Genomic DNA, 18,226 nt, shown 5'->3' with positions numbered 1-18,226 from the left:
TGGAAGCTAAGAACCTCAAAGAAAGGCACAGCGGAAACTAAAAACTACAAAAAAAAAAAAAAAAGAATCCTAAAGGGAAAGCATAACCAACACCCTTCATCAACCTCTACCTAAAGGATAAATAGGTAGAGAATCATCAAGGATATAAAATATGTTATTACTACTATGAGTAGGTTTCACTAAATGATCAACACAAGAATTGTTTCAACTTTTTTTAGAATCACTTTTCCTACATGTTAATATTACTTTCTTAATATTTTTTAATTAGTTTGAGTACATCAATCATGATGTTGAATCAGCATTTTACCCGTTTATATTATTTGAAAAGAAATATTAAAAATATGAGAAGTCATACTCAGTAAAAAATTGAAGTTGAATAAATCTTTTATGAGTTAGAAGCATGATAGGATGAAAAACATTTGTGCAAAATGGCAAAAACTATTGTAAAAAATTAACTACTATTCGAAGATGTAGGAATTTGCAAATAATGACATCCAAATGTAAAGTGGAAGTATAGTCGTAAAAGATAAGGTTAAATACATAACATGATTGTTACAGTGCATTGAAGGCTAAAATGTCATAACTCCCATCTAATTAATACTAAGAAGTTATTTTAAATTAATTAGTTTGCACAAGCTACAAATGTAATGAAACAAACACAATCATTTAAATATAGTAGTTAATAATATAGTGTAGTGAATTCATAAAATGTTTTGAATTATAATAATATAGTTATTTGTGATGAATGTGGGTTTCTTTAACAAATTAAAATAAAAAAATTCTAAATTATGAGCTCCGCGCATCGCGCGGGAAGTACATGCTAGTTATAGAAAATTTCAACATTAGTGGGTCCAGCCTAACGGAATAGAGTGTGATATCTTGAATAGGGGTAAAAAGAAGGCGCCACATTCAAGAATGAAGATCAAGGGCAAAATAGCCTCCACCTCCTTCCCCTTGCTCACCCAACTCCTTTGAAAGAAAAACATTAGATAAACATAAATAAATAGCTGTTAATGATTTGCCGGGGACAAACAAACAATATTTTGTTGGCAAGACCAGAGGAGCAAAGGAGCATCTCCCAATAACCCTCAGTCCCTCACCTAGAGAGCCCACGAAATTTGGATTAACCATCACTGAAGACTTTCCCTGAAAAGGGTTGCATTACAAAGAATGATAGTAATACGAAAGGCACGAGTCACGGCCTTTCAGCCTTCAGGTTAAACAGAAACCGTTCAACTTTTAAACTACGAGTACAGCTTCAGTTACATAGGTATCAGCATCACCTAGACAGCTATCCAGAAAGATGATGTCGCATCCCGCACACAACCGGTGTCCACTATACATTGCTTTGTTTGTAAAACTTGGTGTCAAGAACTTGCTTACCACACATAGCACAAACTCCTGAAATACAATATGAACCCTGATTTCAATATGGTTACCGGATTGCAAAAATGTCTAGTTACAGAAAATCTCCAAAACAAGAAGATTTACCTTTAGAGTAAGCACAGGTATGACAATACTTGGCATCCTGGTGCACCTGCTGCTTGCAAATAATGCACTTAGTGTTTCCATAAGGGGTCCATCTGCAAGCAAATCAATGCAAGAATAAATTTACAGAAGATTCACGATCTAAACGTGTAAGTCTAACCAATTCATAAACAAAATGAAAACATACCACCAACTCACCGGCAGTCTGCCAGGAGATACTTAACGCAAACATATTCATAAAGGAGACTACACTTGCTTCATCCTAGCGTATATGCTAATTTATTCATCTCACTAAGCACCATAGGTAATCTTTCACGTTTTCAGGAAATAATAAGCGTCGCAAAGACAAGAACCTACAAAGCATACTCTCAAATTCATAAATTTTGAACCACTAGTTATTGATAATATTTTGATTTGATTGTGTCGTGTTTCATATCCTCTGTCCATACTTCTTAAACATTACTAAGCTTATAGTAAGCATCAAGTTGTATAAATGGCAAACTATTGACTCCTGTAACCAAGATAGAATATGAGCAGCTACAATTAATCATTTTTATGATCTCAAAATATTTTGAACCACTATCAATTTTACTGGTCAGATGAGAGTGACCACCCTGGAAGAAAAGGGGGCAGGATTCTAGACACTTGTAATAAAGTAAAACTTCAGCGAAACTGCGAACTAGTACTTCGGCTAGTAACTACTGACGGAAATTGTCGTGACATATAATCGTTCGGTGCATTGGATGTCAGAGCCTTAGAGGCATTACAAGCGCATATGTAAAATCACAATATCCTAAAAGAAAACGAGAGAAGAAAGAAGCAGGGGTCATAACTTTTTCTTCCCATATTATAAATCGCTCCCTCTCTAGGAGTCACGATTGCAAATCTGCAACGTGTTTGACAAAACAAAGCATAATTGAATAAGAGGAACTAACAAGTAACATTCACCGCCTGTATATCATGTTAAAGTTCATGACACCATTTGTTCTAGAATAGCGTCTGTCACAGCACGAATCCACAAACAGAACCGCAAGATCATGAATTAATTTTCATTAGAAAAACTTAATTTGCGTATAGACATCACTTCGAATTTCTCACCTAAGCATTACAATAATATCGATCAAAGAGCCAAAGCATACCCAATAAGAAAAAGAAAGGAAAAATAAAAATATAAACTTGAATCTTGATGTACCTGTTCTTCTTCGAGAGAAGCTTGTTCTCGTTGATCTTCCGGCCACCACCCTCGGTAGTATTGCTAGCTCCCTCTTTCCACTTATCCGGTACTATCACCTTGGCTAATTTCTTCTCACCTGAAAGCGAAAACAATTGTAATCAGCATACAGAAAACTGCAAACAGTTGCTCCTAAACCCTGCAGATTTTCAGAAAATTTCACCCAAAAAATCCAATTGAACTAGAAATTACAAGCAACTTACACTTCTCACAGACCATTGCGATCGTTGCTGGCTCTGATTCCCGACAATAAACTCAATTATCGATTCCACGGCCCCCTAACCAGAACCCTATCGCGCCTTCAGCTGAATGATGTCGTTTAAGCAATGCAAAAAATTTTCAACCCCCGAACAAGAGCGAGTTGACAATATTACCCTCGACAAAATTTTTAGCGCGTGGGCCCTGGGCCATTGGATTGTTATTTTGTAATGTACAAATCGTCTCTTCTTTCGTATACCCAACCCATAATCCACAATTACATATGGACAACATAATTATATTTATGTTTAATCAAAATCCTAATCTAAATCAAATTTGGAATAACATTTATTGCAAAAATTAAACAATCATGGAACCAAGTACGGAAGTTATGATACAGGGAGGATAAAGTATGTACAGATCATATTCAATATGAAAATTGTTACATCACATCTCTGTTTGTATTATCTTTTTTCACGTCTGTACACAATGAAATATTCTGAGATATGCAGATATATTAAGGAGGTGTTTGGACGAAAACCAAATCATAAGTTTAAAAATCATTTTATAGTATACAAATTAAATATATAAAAAAATTTATCTCGATTTATGAAAAATTATTTTTTAAAAGCACTTTTGGGGTGTTTCAAACATTCTCTAAATTTAAGATTTCTGAGTGTATGCATCATTTTTTCTCTTCCTGGTAAGCAGAATTCAGAGCTTAGCTTCCATCAAATGAGGAACAAAGCTTATTTCGCACTTTTCTGGGATCTGAATATTCAGATCAAAGCCAGTATTGAAGAAGAAGAGGGCATTAATTACCATTTCATGGCAAACCTTCAACTTTAATGAAGAATCCTTCAAATTCGCGAGCTTGTCCATAACTCAAGAATATATTTAGTTCAAAAGTATTGCAGACTTCATAAATGATGTGCATTTTCTAATATTGACTTCCAATTGAAAATATTATGGAGGTAAATGAGTGAATATCCATGAGATTAGTGAAGTCTGCATGATCAAAATCTCACGTAGCCTCCAATAAGGTATATTTCCATGTTGAAATAAATGAAAATGATTCGATGTGGATGCTTAAGGAAATGATTAAATCAATTGTACCACATTCGGATAGGAGCTAAGGAAACTTTTAGATCTTGTTCAATATGAAGCATTAAAAATAAGAGATATGGATTATGATTGCAATTGAAAAAAATCATTAAAAAATTCTTTAATATGAGTAATTGCTTGTTATATGGGATTAGGCAAACTCATGGAAGTAGAATTGGAGAATACCACTTCTCCCTATGGTATTCCTCAATTCCACCTATATAGATCATTAGATCTATCTAATCCTATGCAACAAACAATTTCTCATACTAAACAATATTTTCTCAGTCTCAATTTTAACCCCCATCCTTTATTTTCAATGTTTCGTACCAAATGATAAGCTAAGGTCTCATATGGTACAAAGTATTAAAAACGAGAAGTAGGATTGAGATTGGGATTGAGAAAATCTATTAAAAGAATATTTAGCATGAGAGATTATATGTTACATGGGATTAGACAAACTCATATATGTAGAATTGGAGAGTATTATGAGGGGAGATGGTATTCCCTAATCCTACTTCTATAAGTTTGTCTAATCCCATATAATGTAATAAGTAATTACTTATATGAAATACTTTTTTTAATCACTTTTGAGGTCAATTTTAGACCAATCAGAGTATAATAGTGAAACCATATAATATGTTAACTTCAAAAGAGATGCAAACTTTCATCATATGAAATGCAAATGTGTAAGACCCTTAACCTCAAAAACATTATAACTCGTCATAAGACCGCTACTATGGTAGAAAAAGAAAGATGTTACAACAACTACCATAGTAGAAAGAAATTGCGTAATTTTAGAAAATTAACATTTAAAACTTGGTTCCATCTCAAATGCAGTTGCATGCAACTATCATCATTCAATCACAATCACTGGGCCTCCGAGCCTCCGGCCCGGGTAACGACATACATCAAAATCAGCCCATCCCAATAGATCTCAACCACGAATAACAAAGTTTCATAAAATAATAGGAATGGCCTCCGGCCAACAAAACGAGTAGATAATATATTCTCCAGTTTACAAAATCAATAAAAAGGGGCCTCCGGCCCAATTGAAATAAGAAGAAGATACACTTCCTCCAGTTTACGAATAAACCGGGCAATCAAAATAGTTTAAAAGGACCCTAAACGTGGCAATATACAACTATCCATACATAAATAAAGCTAGAGGCCTAAAGCTAACCAAGCTCAAGCCTCTGCGTCTCTTCCCGAAGGCGCACGCCTAGAACCTTCACCTGAAAATATTGTAAACCACGGGGTGAGACAAAGTCTCAGTAACCAACCTTTCCAATACTAGGTACTACTAAATAGGTGCTCGTGAGGTGTCAAGTGGGGCAGTTCACAAATTATATATATATATATATATTGATAGCCACAACAATTCATGCAAGTGCAATGATGCAATCCCATCAATCAAATCCCTCACTTTGGGGGATTTTCAGGAGCCGAACCCGGCCTATCCCTCACTCTGGGGGACGTAATGAGCCCGAAGGCCTATCCCTCACTATGGGGGACGTAAAGAGCCAACCATCATGCATTAATGGAGGCCTTACCACGTGGTAGTAACTATCAAACTCTCACCAAATCCCAAATTATGCATCATGCTCAAATCATAATCAAGAGTAATAATCATTTCACAATTAACCTCATTCAGTGGCATATCTTTCACAATTCCAAAATTCATTTCACAATTCCAAAATTCATTCATCATTAGTCGAAAACCCCACAAGACGGTTTTCCCTTTCTATATACAACATATAGTTTGAACACAATTACTACTTGGAGCATAAAACACAAATCTACTCACAATACCACAGAAGCAAGTACTAAGGATTGGAAAGTGGTTACCTCTCGCCTGAGCAAGGAACAACAAACCAACGATGTGGCCCCGTGCACCACCGAGACTCACAACCGGTCTACACAAGCACACAAACACACAACCAACATATATTAGCTCTCAAACTAATAATGTGGCCAAAACAACACTTGGGGACACAAAATTCCTATCTCCCATCAAAACTCTACCCAACTCAAAGGGTATAACTATCAAAACAACACTCCAAAGTCCTCAAAGTCTATTAAAACATCAAGTCTCCTTCCAAGCATCAATTAGAGTTCAAACCTCAAGGACCCACTATAGGAATTCAATCTCCAACATCTCATGTGAGCAATTAAGGTTCCAACAACAATTCTAAACCGATTAAACCTCCAATTTAACCCTCCTTAACATAACCCAATTCACAAAACTCAAAATCAATCTCTACATTATCATCCTCAATCCCAAATCATCCAATTCCATAAACCCTAACTCCAAAACTCAAGATTCTTTAAATCTAAGAAAACTACACCGATTAAATACTTAAACTAACCCAATGCAATCAATTAAACCCAAAACAATCGGTCAAAAACCTCAATTCCAACACAACCTAAAAAATCCTAGGGTTTCTCCATAAATCCTTATAAATTCCAATCAAGAAGGTAGATTAGAGGTTAAAATCACTTACTTGAGGTAATGGATCCTTAGAAATGTCTCCTCTAAGCCAAAAGTTCGAAACCCTAGCAGAGCTCCTCTCTCCTCCTTCAGATTTTTCTTATTTTCGCACGCTGAACCCTCCCGCGACTATATAGATTCGCGACCTTTCGCCGCGGCGAACTAATCCCGAGAGGGATTACTCGCCTGAAAACCTGACTTCGCCGCGGCGTGCCCTTACCTTCGCCGCGGTGAAACCTTCCAGAAAGGGAAGCCTCGCTCACCTGAACAACTTCGCCGCGACGTCCCCTAAACTTCGCCGCGGCCAAACCTTCCCGAGAAGACACTCCCCTTTGAAACTCCCGGTGCGCCGCGGCGAAGCCTGAGAGGGGTACGTTCACCTATGCCTCCAACCAACCTCAAATCCAACCCAAACACCAAGATCAAGATTAAATCACTAATCTATCCTCAAAATCAACCCAAAAGAGGCTATTAAAACCCGATAAAACTTAGGATGTTACAAAATGCATAAGTAAATATAAGTAATCTCAGTTATACTTATCTGATTACACTTTAAAATATGTTTCATATTCAGAAACTAGTTTCTATTCATGTTCTTTAAGTCTAGTTGAAGCACCTAGTATAATAGGTTATTATAGGTTTTGGTTGGGTTTCTCCTTGTTTAGATCTACAATGTATAAGTGCTTATAAGCATTTTCACTTAAATCAAAATAAAAATTTTATTATATATTTATCTCATATTTTGTAAATTATAACTAAAAAATTGCTTTAAGTTATTCCAAATAAACCATTTGTTATTATTGCTCCATATTTTATAACTATATTGAGTTTTTGTTCCTGAATAATACTCCTCCGGTCCTAATTATAAGACCCAATTGACTTATTTGAGGAGATTAAGGAAGTAAGTTAAGTTGGTTATTTATAATAAATAAGTGTTGTCATTCCTAAAATATCCTTGATAATTAAGTATATTGGCTAAAACTATCATTATTAGAAGGATTATCTTGAAAAAAAATGCATAAATATAAGAGACAAAATGGATTGGGGTCTTATAATTAGGACCAAATAAAAAGTCAAATGGGGTCTTATAATAAGGACCGGAGGAGTATTATTTAGTGGGGTCAAATTAAGCATGAAGTTTTGTTTGGATTAGATTTACTATCACATTCCCTTTTTATGATATATTAAAATAAAAACAATTCTTCGTAAAAAAAAGTCTATATTTAATAATTTAATTTGAATTGTTGAAGATGTAGGTCAAATTTTCACTCTATAAAACTAATATAATCAAAAAGTTAACATAAGTTAATTAAACTTTTTAACCAAATTATATATCATTAAATATTTATGGAGGTGTGTATATTGTACTTTATAATTAGATAACAAACTTAATGAAACTATATGCTTTATTTTAATGAATATTCCCCATAATTTATGTGAATAAATTATATCAATAAATTGCTAAAACAATACATGACATTATAACTTTATTTCACAGCATACAATTTCAAGACAAAAGGGGGGATGAGGGGAAGAAAAATAAAGAATAGAAAAGAATTTTAATCCCAAGGGCTCAAAGAGCACTCTTCAGGCAAAGTAGGAAATCGTTCAGAATCATTGCAATAATCATAAATAACCAAGTTTCTCTGAACCCAAGCATAATCCTTCTTCTGATCATCAGAGAGATGCCAAGCATTGTACTGATCCCACCAGTTCTTAGTGGTGGAGGACACACAAGCTGGGTATGGATCCTCCCACTGGCAAGCATCCACACTGAAGTCCTTGTAAGATGACACGAATGGCGCTAGCTTCCAGTTCGTCTTCTCCAATCCTCCCCTCGTGGCCCAGTCATCTGCATTCCATATACTCGAGAACAAGTACATCGGTTTATCGGTTGGGAAGAAGTTGTTTGGCTTCCCATTGTTCTTGAACACTCTTATTGGAACTCTGTCCACAAAAAACCTGCCATCCCAAATCCCACAATCGCTTACTGTTGTTAGCAATGGCTCAGTTCAGAAAGGAAGATTCATCAGTACTGGTTATGAACAGTTTGTTGATTTATACCAATCTGAGAGTTGGTCTTGGTCCTATCAGTTGGAAAATGGGATCATCGAGAAGAGAAGAAAGGGAACTTACACGAGCTGGTGTTCGTTCCAGAGAACAGAGTAAGTGTGGTAGTCCTCAGTGGGGTCGAACCAGAGGACGTGCCTCATCTCACGGCCTCCAGTACCATTCTTGTAGATGTTTGTTTGGATCAAGTAAGGCTGCCCTGTCCTGTTCCCCAAGAACTCAAAATCAATCTCGTCTCTTTCTGGCCCTGCTCCATTCTCACTGCACATCTGCGTCAAATTCAATCCAATTCCTTCGTCTCATATATCTACCAACCATCTCTGGGAGACATACCATTTCATGCATTCTTGAGTTTGAGTATTTGAGTACTTACATAATAAGCTGTCACCACACCAGCAGAATCACCTCCTACTAGCTTCAGCTTCATACTGAACCATCCAAATCTGTAGCGTTGTTTTGTTTGAAACCCACATCCTGTTCATCAAACAACCACATAAAAAGGTTTAAACTTTTCGCTACCCACTTTCCTATATCGTTCTCATCAATGGAAGTATCCTAAATGCTCTGTTTGATCAAACATAGCCCAAATGGTCTATTGATCAAACAGTTTACCTTCATAACCAAAAGATAGTTAGTGAATTACCTGTTTCTTTGTCGAGAGAGAGATACCAGATCTGGCCATCTTCGGAGGTAGTGAAATGTTCCTTGGACCACATTATGCTGAAGTTGTCTTCAAAGGATCCTTTGGAAATGGCTGCTTGGGATGCAGCCGCCATGGCCATGAGAAGTGCAATGAGAAGGATCATGGTCGGTGATGAAGAAACCGGGCTTGGAGGAGTGCCCATGGTGGATGAGGGAAGATTTTGGAGTGACAGAGATTGGATCTGTGAGTGAGAGATGAGGAGGGTGTGTTGAATAAATGAGAGGAGGATTATTTGAAAATGATACGGAGCATCTGAGGATCCAGTTGTAACATCATATGCTAATGTTCCCCAGTTTCTTTTTGGACCCAAGCTCACATACCGACGTCACTTGTTGGAATTAATTATTTGCATCTTGTGTTTTCTTGAGAGTAACAGAACTATATGCAGGCGTGGAATTTACCAATTTGCCCACTCATGATGCATTGCCCACTAAACGTAATAGTATTTCGTCACTGTAGAAGAAATGTAAAATCCATCTAATCTTCTGTGTTATTACCATTTCATTGGATGTCCTCACAGTAGATGTAAACTTTGGCAATATAAATAAAATCTTCTCTGTTTTTTTTTTTTTTTGGGTGTGTAGCATTGGTCTGTGTGAGAGAAACAAATCAGCAAAAGCAAGAAGGGGTATTATGGGTAATGAGAATTAAAAGAGAGATGGGAAGCAGGAAATGAATAGAAAAAGTGGGGAGGGAGGAGACAGGGGACCCCGTGAGGGAAGAAGAAGTGAGGGAGGTGGGGCCTCTCATTCTATTGGCTGCATGAAACAGCGCGTGATTGAAATTCTTGACAGCTGCATTCCGCTGGGCTATTCTCAACCCCAATTATTACCAATATTATAGTATATGTTATATTCTCCATTTATACTACTATAAGAGTTCATTTATATGTTTAATAATTTATGATATTTTCCATATAAAAGTTAATAAAGTGAGGATAAGCCAAATTTCTTAAGAGGTCCTATATACATATTTAGAGCAAAATGCAGTATTATTTTTTTAAATAATAATAAATAATTATATTATATTGAAAATGGCAGTCTACTACACATGCGATCCAGAAGAGTGGTTTATATCTTAATATTATGCAAAAATTGGGAGACGAAGTCAAAGAATGCACAGAGTTATGGCAATAAATTAAACAAATAAAGATGAATTAATTCTTGTTGAATGACAATTGCTTTAGAGTGGAGAAAGTGAAACTAGATTTGCTTTATAGAAATGGGGGGTTAAGCTGCTTTTTAGGAGTAATATGATAATATTATTAAACTTAATCTTTAGCAACCAACGAGGTGATTAAGGGAACAAAGAAAAAGAAAAGCTGTAACCAAAAAAAAAAAAAAAGAAGGAAGGAAAGGTGGGGGTTAAATGTAATGCTCAAAGTTTAAGAAGATAATGACCAGCCAACCAACATCCCCCACACTTGAATGCCAAATTTTAAATTCAATCACTGATCTGATCTCTATTATTACCATTGCCCTGTCCCTCAAGAAGGAGTACGCAACTCGATCACATGGCCCCAAAGTCCACTGCATCCCATGAGCAATTGAACGTTAAAAAAAAATATATTTAAATTGTATGTTCTGACCAATTCAACTCAATTATTACTATTTAGATTAATTCTAAGATTAGGGTCCGTTCCACCAGGGTTTTTACGTTATGAATGGATTCTGGATCTACCAGCGATGTGCACATGGCCTTGCGCCTTCCTGAAAACAAAATGGTGTTTTACTCACTAATTCTTCTAATTATTGGATTAGGACCCCAGCTGATAAGTGCATGTGCATGGACTTGGTCCATATTTTTGCCGATTGACTCTTTGAAACAGCTTATAAGAATAAAAAGGTGTTTTGGGTTTCTTGGGAGTGTTTTTTAAAAACATTTTCATGCTCTTCTCATATACTTACTCTGTATACCAGAAAAATCATTTTTAAAGTTATAGTTTGGTTCTAATCCAAACACCCCTTAAAATTATTAAAGTAACTCTCATTGCCAAATTGGCCTCTTTGGTAGTTTCAAACTCTTTGGTTGATGGGTGTTATTTGCAAATATTAATACTACCTCTGTTTTAAATATAAGAGTTAGTTATAATACAATTTATATTACAAATTAGTTTTTGTATTTACGACCATGTTGTTATTGGATTGTTTTCTCCTTATTTTCCTGCTGCTCTTTACATTTTTTTCCATATCTGGTTGTATTTTATACTGGACTATTGTTTTTTTTTTGTTATATTTAATATTGGACTATCTTTCACCTCTTATTAGAGGTAATTTTATTCAAAATACTGTCCGACACTGAATATGAGTACATTTTCCAATAGGGATTACGGTTAAATTCGTTCTGCATTGTTGAGCTAATTTTCTTTTGGATCTTTGTGGACCACAAAAAACTGTAATTGGTACTCCATGTATGTGAAGCGGCAGAAAAGCCCAGAACATTGAAGCCCATTATTTTGGGGGCCCATCAGATATTTTAAACTGGCTAGCTTAGGCCGGACAAACCAAGCCTAGCCCGGTCCACACCAACCTGGCTTTTGTGGAGCCTTACTAACAACCACACAAAGCCCTTATTTATTTATTTTGACTACTTTTTATTATTGGATGTTATGAATTTATCTTCTTTTTTTGTTTTTGCATCTTCTTATTCACGATATTAAATCTCAGATCAGACTTTCTCCATATGTTTCATTAGAGTTCATACAATTATTTTAAATCTCAGATTTTTTTTTAAAAATTGTAATAAAATTGAAGTATCTAAACAAAACGTAAATTAAAAATTTCGCAGGTATTGTCCATTTCGTGCATTTAATATAAAAACTCTTTGAAAACGAATTTAACCTAATTAACCTATTACTATACATTGCCCAGATTGTGAATCATAAGCACGATCCTAAAACATTGTGAACAATGATATAAATCATTACTTAGCAAAATATCATTGGATTAGAGAAACAAACATCTTGTGAATCTCATTTGTACTTATATGGTACTACTGTACATCTCCTTTTATTTCCCTTTTCTTTTTGCAGTCACAGCTTCCTGTTGCTTGTTTTCTTCTGCCAAAAAGCTGATATGGTATCCGATGTCTGACAAAATATCTCCTCCCCGGATAGCGAAAACCCCATCATTCTCCGCCGTTGAAACTCTATCTTCCTCTTCCCAAACGAATACACTCAGATTTTTCATTCAGATATTTCACTCTTCTCCCAGTAAGGTCCTACTCATTTTGTTTATAAATCCCTTTCCCTCCTTCACTTCGCAGTATAGACCAGTTCCCTCTTGTTCTTCTTCTATCCAATTCCGTACCGAATCATCAATCACAGTATGGCAGCCATGGCCACTGCAACCCTGACCTCTTCCATCTCTTCAAACCCGAAATCTTCTTTCATCCACAACAAGATACCTTCTTCAATTCCTTCTCGCTTCACTCCTGTTAAATCTTCGATCTCCATGTCCCTAAACACTCCCTCCTACGACCTCAATTCCTTCAAGTTCCAACCCATCAAAGAATCCATCGTCTCCCGCGAAATGACCCGTCGTTACATGACAGACATGATCACCTACGCCGACACCGACGTCGTCATCGTCGGAGCCGGTTCTGCTGGCCTCTCCTGCGCCTACGAGCTCAGCAAGAACCCCTCTGTCAGCGTGGCCATCATCGAACAATCTGTCAGCCCCGGCGGCGGTGCATGGCTCGGCGGGCAGCTCTTCTCGGCTATGGTTGTCCGCAAGCCGGCCCACATGTTCCTCGACGAGCTCGGGATCGAGTACGACGAGGCTGAGGACTACGTGGTCATTAAACACGCGGCTCTGTTTACTTCGACGATCATGAGCCAGCTTCTCTCACGGCCGAACGTGAAGCTGTTCAACGCGGTGGCGGCAGAGGATTTGATCGTGAAGGAAGGGAGGGTGGCCGGAGTTGTGACCAACTGGGCGTTGGTGTCGATGAACCACGACACACAATCATGCATGGACCCGAACGTGATGGAGGCGAAGGTGGTGGTGAGCTCGTGCGGGCACGACGGGCCTTTCGGAGCGACGGGGGTTAAGAGATTGAAGAGCATAGGGATGATCGACAGCGTCCCAGGAATGAAGGCGCTGGACATGAATACTGCCGAGGATGATATTGTTCGACTAACTAGGGAGGTTGTGCCTGGCATGATCGTCACGGGCATGGAAGTTGCAGAGATTGACGGAGCCCCCAGAATGGTAAGTTCATGATATGTGAATGAAACAACCAAAAAAAGCTTCTTCTTTTTTCCCCCCTTCCATATGCAAAAGACAGATTCACGAACATGTGTAATAATGATGATTGTTATGGCAGGGTCCAACGTTTGGGGCGATGATGATATCGGGGCAGAAGGCGGCGCATTTGGCTTTGAAGGCGTTGGGGAGGAACAATGCCATTGATGGAACATACGAGCTCGGAAGACAAGAACAGCCCGAGCTTCTTTTTGCATCCGCTGAAATTGATCCAGACATTGTTGATGCTTAGAAATTATAAGCTCAACATGAAAAATCTTCCTTTTTCCTTTTTGTTTAGTCTTTCTTGTTCATGATCTTCTATTTTGTTACTCCCCCTTTTATTATCCGGGAATAAATGGATAAAATTCACAGTATCTTTTACATGGAACAATCCAGACTTTGTACAATTATTCTGCAGAGGATGTCTGTTACAGATTTCTTATGTCCTCGCCTAGAGCAAAGTACGAAGATAAACAGCAAAAGTGGGCCAATATTATCCGAAATGGAGCTCATGTTAATGTTTCTGTTACTTCTGCTTTTGCTTGTGCAATAAAAGTTTACAAAATTAACCAATAAATGTTGGTCCAAGTGAATGGAACTTCGGCCTTAAATATTATGTCTTAAGTTCGATCCTTAAAGCTGTGTATATGGAAAAAAAAACACTGAGAGGAGTCTTTTTTACAGCGTCTAATAGTATCTTGGGAAATTAGTTTCTTACCGTTCGGTAAGAGGATACTCTGGGCAATCATGATATGTAAATGGAATTTGGCGTATGAGAACGAGGAAAGAAAGTGGAAAACAGATCATTTTTCATGGCAACTTTACCAAAGGAAAATGGAATATTCCAATTGGAAATAGATATTTCCTGTTAAGTACGTGGCCTCTGTTTTAGAACATTGGGCGGGGAAGAGTGATTGTCCAAGCATCCAAATTTTTGTTATATAGAACATTGGAAACTGGTGTCTCGCGTTGAGATCTTTGCTCAGAAACCAAGAATCGAAGATACAAAGGAAACAGGGAAGATCCGAAGAGATTAGCGAAAACTGAAAGCACAAAACTAGAGATAGCATTACATTGAATTGAGCGAAGACTTGGACTGTTCTGCAAACACTGAAAAGATTCAAATAGAGGATGGGAGATTTATGTTGAAAATAAGCAAATTTGGCTTCATAAAACTATAATCTAAAGATGGTTATGTGTGCACGCGTGCGCGCTTAAGGTGAAATGTGAAAACTGAAGTATCAGTGTTAGGTGGAGCATCAAGTCAAGCCTAATCCAAAAGTTTACATGACTTGTCTCACTCTTTGAAGCATGCATCATGGCAAATTATAGCAAAAACACTAGAACGAAGGCAGTTTAGTTTCTTTAAGTAGATCTGCTTGCGTTTTCTTTCTTGGGTAAAGTAAATCTGCTTGCGCTAATTACACAAGCTCATGTAAGCCATTATATATTTCTGTGTTGTTAGGCATGCATGTCCCTTCTGCAAAAAGTAGTCTTTTAGACACGTAACACTTCACTATTTTTTGAGAATTTGTCTAGTTGATACTAATCAATATCTCTACTTGAAGCTGTAACAGAACAAGGACATCCCCATATAATTTTTTTGTTGGTGCTACGGTCATTTTGGGATTTTAATTGGACAAAATTCTGCTAATGTTGCTTTTTTTTATTGACGAGACTCTAACTCAAAACCTTGTTCAAGGGGCATTAAGTTTCTTACCACTCAACCTAACCATCATTAGTTTCCTGATATGATTTTGTCATTAATGTTGAATGCTTTTTTGCCAAGCTTTTACCATTATATAGCTTGTTATTAGTTGGAATGTCCATCCGTGTGCGTGAATACTAAATAACACAAACAAAGCCAAAGAGTTACTCGTCACAGTGACTGTCGCTTTGGTAAAGAGGAAGGGTTATATTATGCGCTGCTTTTCTGGTTAAGACAGTGACTTGTTTTGGCATTTCCTGGTTGTAGTCATCCCTTTTGGCTCCAAAGAATCACCTTCAGGCAGAATATTTTAACAGGTCATGAACAGACAGACCCACCCACCCACCAACATCACTTAGTGCGATTCATGCAACCTGGAGAGCACATTGAATTGATAGAAAGTACTGAAACACAATGATTGTGAATCGGTTCATGATAAGAGTAACATGCCTACTACATTCACACAGACACAAGTGACACAATAAAGTCTGAGATGAGCTGAATCAAAGGCAAAGACTGTCATAAATAGAGAAGGTGTCGAAGGAAAACTTGCAGATGACCAATATAATTGTACTCTATGAAGCTAACGTTAACTTCATTTCAGTCACTTGTTGAGTATGTGGCAGTCCAGTACTTTTCGATTTCTTCGGCTGTTCTTCCTGGGATCCTCCCAGCTATCAAAGCCCACCTGATGGAAGAACTAGTAATTTTAGCTTTCAGGATAAACAGGTTGATGAATCTGTACCTTTTGTTAGTATTTGAAAAGAAAGAAAATGGAAGTAACAGACCTTTCACCAACTAGATTATACATTCTGGTAATCAACTCTTCCTCATCGCTGGAAAATTCTAGCTTTGATTCTTTGCTGGTTTCCTCTGAAAAGGAGCAGCAACCTTAAATTAGCAGGATGTAAGAAGGAAATGTCCACTGTGAACGCCACAACAGAAGTGCATGGCACGAGATCAATCAGCTGAGACTTGAGAAAGTTATCATCAGTAGATCTCTCATATAATCATGCTCATGTGACAAAAAAAGAAGACTAAAGAATAAGTTCAGTGACCAAAAGACAAGAATTTTTAAAATATAAACATGTCCACAGAAAGCGTGAGTGTCTTGGGGGGAAAAAAAACCTCGAAGGTTCTCCAAGACTTCGTCAGTGGAAGAATGCTCTGAAGCAGCCATTCGGATAACAAAGGGATGAAAAAGCGAAAGGAAAAGTAAGATGAACCACTCACTGGCGTGGTATTAATAGTCATCCTTGTCGTTAAAACAGGTGGCGCCGATCAATTTCACCAAGGTACGATTTTGATATGATATGTCGCGGATTTTTTGCCCTTGGTTAAAGAGAATTCTAGTCTCCGTGTGGATGAAAAGGTATTGGAAGGAATACATGAATGTGATGTGTGGCTTTTAAAATGATCCGTGAAATTTTCATTGTTGGCTAGTTGGCGGGGAGGGCCCAGAAGTATGTTGAAACTTAATGCTATTAGGTGATCTGTCTCTTTAACCACTCAAAATGCCATCAGGTCAGTTCTCTCCATCAGGGACAGTAAAAATAAAGGGGGGAGGGTGTTCCGCTTCTCTCGCCTGTAAAGATTTCAATTTTCATCACACGCGTAGCACTGAAAGATTCTAAAACGAACGTTTGTTGAATAAAAAACTGGTGAGCTGGTATTTGGTGCTTCCTTATCTAATCCCAAATTGGTCCATTTATGATGAACCTCTTTAACGCTTAATGCCATGGAAATTGTGTAGATCTAGGCTTTGGGACTTAAAACCGATTTGGGGTTTCTGTGGATTTCTTATTTTGATATAGCATTTCCTTAGCAGAGTTTCACATGAAACATAGCAGTTTGTCTGATGCATGATTCTTTTCTGCTTTCAAATTACCTTTTTAAAGGCATAAAAAAAATAAAATTCTTGTGCTTGAGAGGACAAGTAGGTAAAGTCAGCTATAGGATAATTTTTTTCGTTTGGTTACTGTTGAGCACTGGAATGACATCAAATAGATTGTACCAGTTGAAAAGAACCGAAACTTGAAAACCACAAATAAGACAAGCAAACAACGTTACTGTTGAGGACTAGAATTTCTCTCTTGGCCTCATAGATATTCATTGCCTGTACGTTTTGTCCTTCAGAGAAAGGAGTCACTGGTTCATGGAAAACTCTCTAGCAGAGACAAACTCCCAAAACTACAATCTTCGCAAGCAGATAAGAATATTCCTAAAGTTCTTGATGAAATCCAAATCTTGAACAACTGTATCAGCATATTCCCACTGAGAATGCCAAATTCACAGTTAAAGATGGGAGAATATTTATGATTCACGCGTAAACTCAATAGTGTAGAGTAAATCGAAGGAAGGACGGTGGAGTGGGACCTTACTTATATAGATTGATCATTATCGTTCACAAGGTTGGATTTTGCCAAGATCAAAAGTGAAAAATGGAGTTTTCCAGGAATAGCTATTTTTCGATCCAACTTTACTGTGTGAATGAGGAAGGTAGGGCGAGGTTGAATTGTATCTGGCAAGTTCTCTGCAGCTAAAAACGCCATTGTTACTTCAGAATTCCAGGCTGTTTGATGCATACTTGTCTGTTGATCCTGTTGGAGCACAAAACATCATACCCCAAAAAGCCGAGAACGATGTTACTTCGTATAAGGTAGCATGTGAGGATCTGGTCCTTTTGTCATTGTATTTTCCTATCATGGCATAACTACCGGATGTAATGCAAAAGAAGATAAAACTAAGGGAAAATTAGGGAGAAGGACATGCAAAAAGTAATATTTATTGGGAAGGATCTTAAAAAATGTAATTATTTTAGAGGACCAAATATTAAAATATAATTTTAAAAATAAGAAATTACCCTTAACCAAATCTCCTATCTTTCCTCTAACCACTATTTTTGAATTTTAAATTAAATCCTTGATTTAATTAAATTATTAAATCTTTAATATCTCATACTGGCCCATCTCTCTCTCATTCTTCT

The 18,226-nt window shown here is 37.1% G+C and overlaps 3 protein-coding genes and 1 long non-coding RNA gene across 4 annotated transcripts; 1 reads left to right on the top strand and 3 right to left on the bottom strand.

The window, feature by feature from the left end:
• Positions 1–1,081: 1,081 nt before the first annotated feature.
• On the bottom strand, positions 1,082–3,026 carry LOC114744235 (cysteine-rich PDZ-binding protein). Its single transcript, XM_028932424.1, has 4 exons — positions 2,923–3,026; positions 2,681–2,798; positions 1,492–1,583; positions 1,082–1,401 (listed from the first exon to the last, which is right to left on the bottom strand). The coding sequence occupies exons 1-4, from the start codon at positions 2,936–2,938 to the stop codon at positions 1,337–1,339; spliced, it is 291 nt and encodes a 96-aa protein (XP_028788257.1). The 5' UTR covers positions 2,939–3,026; the 3' UTR covers positions 1,082–1,336.
• A 4,917-nt stretch (positions 3,027–7,943) lies between these two features.
• LOC114744236 (probable xyloglucan endotransglucosylase/hydrolase protein 8) lies at positions 7,944–9,480 on the bottom strand. The gene is made up of 4 exons (XM_028932425.1): positions 9,226–9,480; positions 8,956–9,056; positions 8,649–8,851; positions 7,944–8,474 (listed from the first exon to the last, which is right to left on the bottom strand). The coding sequence occupies exons 1-4, from the start codon at positions 9,425–9,427 to the stop codon at positions 8,072–8,074; spliced, it is 909 nt and encodes a 302-aa protein (XP_028788258.1). The 5' UTR covers positions 9,428–9,480; the 3' UTR covers positions 7,944–8,071.
• Positions 9,481–12,494: 3,014 nt separating this feature from the next.
• LOC114744223 (thiamine thiazole synthase 2, chloroplastic-like) lies at positions 12,495–14,055 on the top strand. Its single transcript, XM_028932417.1, has 2 exons — positions 12,495–13,496; positions 13,612–14,055. The coding sequence occupies exons 1-2, from the start codon at positions 12,612–12,614 to the stop codon at positions 13,780–13,782; spliced, it is 1,056 nt and encodes a 351-aa protein (XP_028788250.1). The 5' UTR covers positions 12,495–12,611; the 3' UTR covers positions 13,783–14,055.
• Positions 14,056–15,779: 1,724 nt separating this feature from the next.
• LOC114744230 (uncharacterized) lies at positions 15,780–16,561 on the bottom strand. Its single transcript, XR_003740073.1, has 3 exons — positions 16,474–16,561; positions 16,029–16,113; positions 15,780–15,928 (listed from the first exon to the last, which is right to left on the bottom strand). It is a non-coding gene; the product is annotated as an uncharacterized LOC114744230 (long non-coding RNA).
• Between the last annotated feature and the right edge of the window lie 1,665 nt (positions 16,562–18,226).

This window comes from Neltuma alba, unplaced genomic scaffold, assembly GCF_004799145.2.
Source record: "Neltuma alba isolate B1F8T4 unplaced genomic scaffold, ASM479914v2 tig00004294_pilon, whole genome shotgun sequence".
NCBI lineage: Eukaryota > Viridiplantae > Streptophyta > Magnoliopsida > Fabales > Fabaceae > Neltuma > Neltuma alba.
Note: the sequence above shows the minus strand (reverse complement) of the source record. Positions and strands in the feature narration are given on the sequence as shown.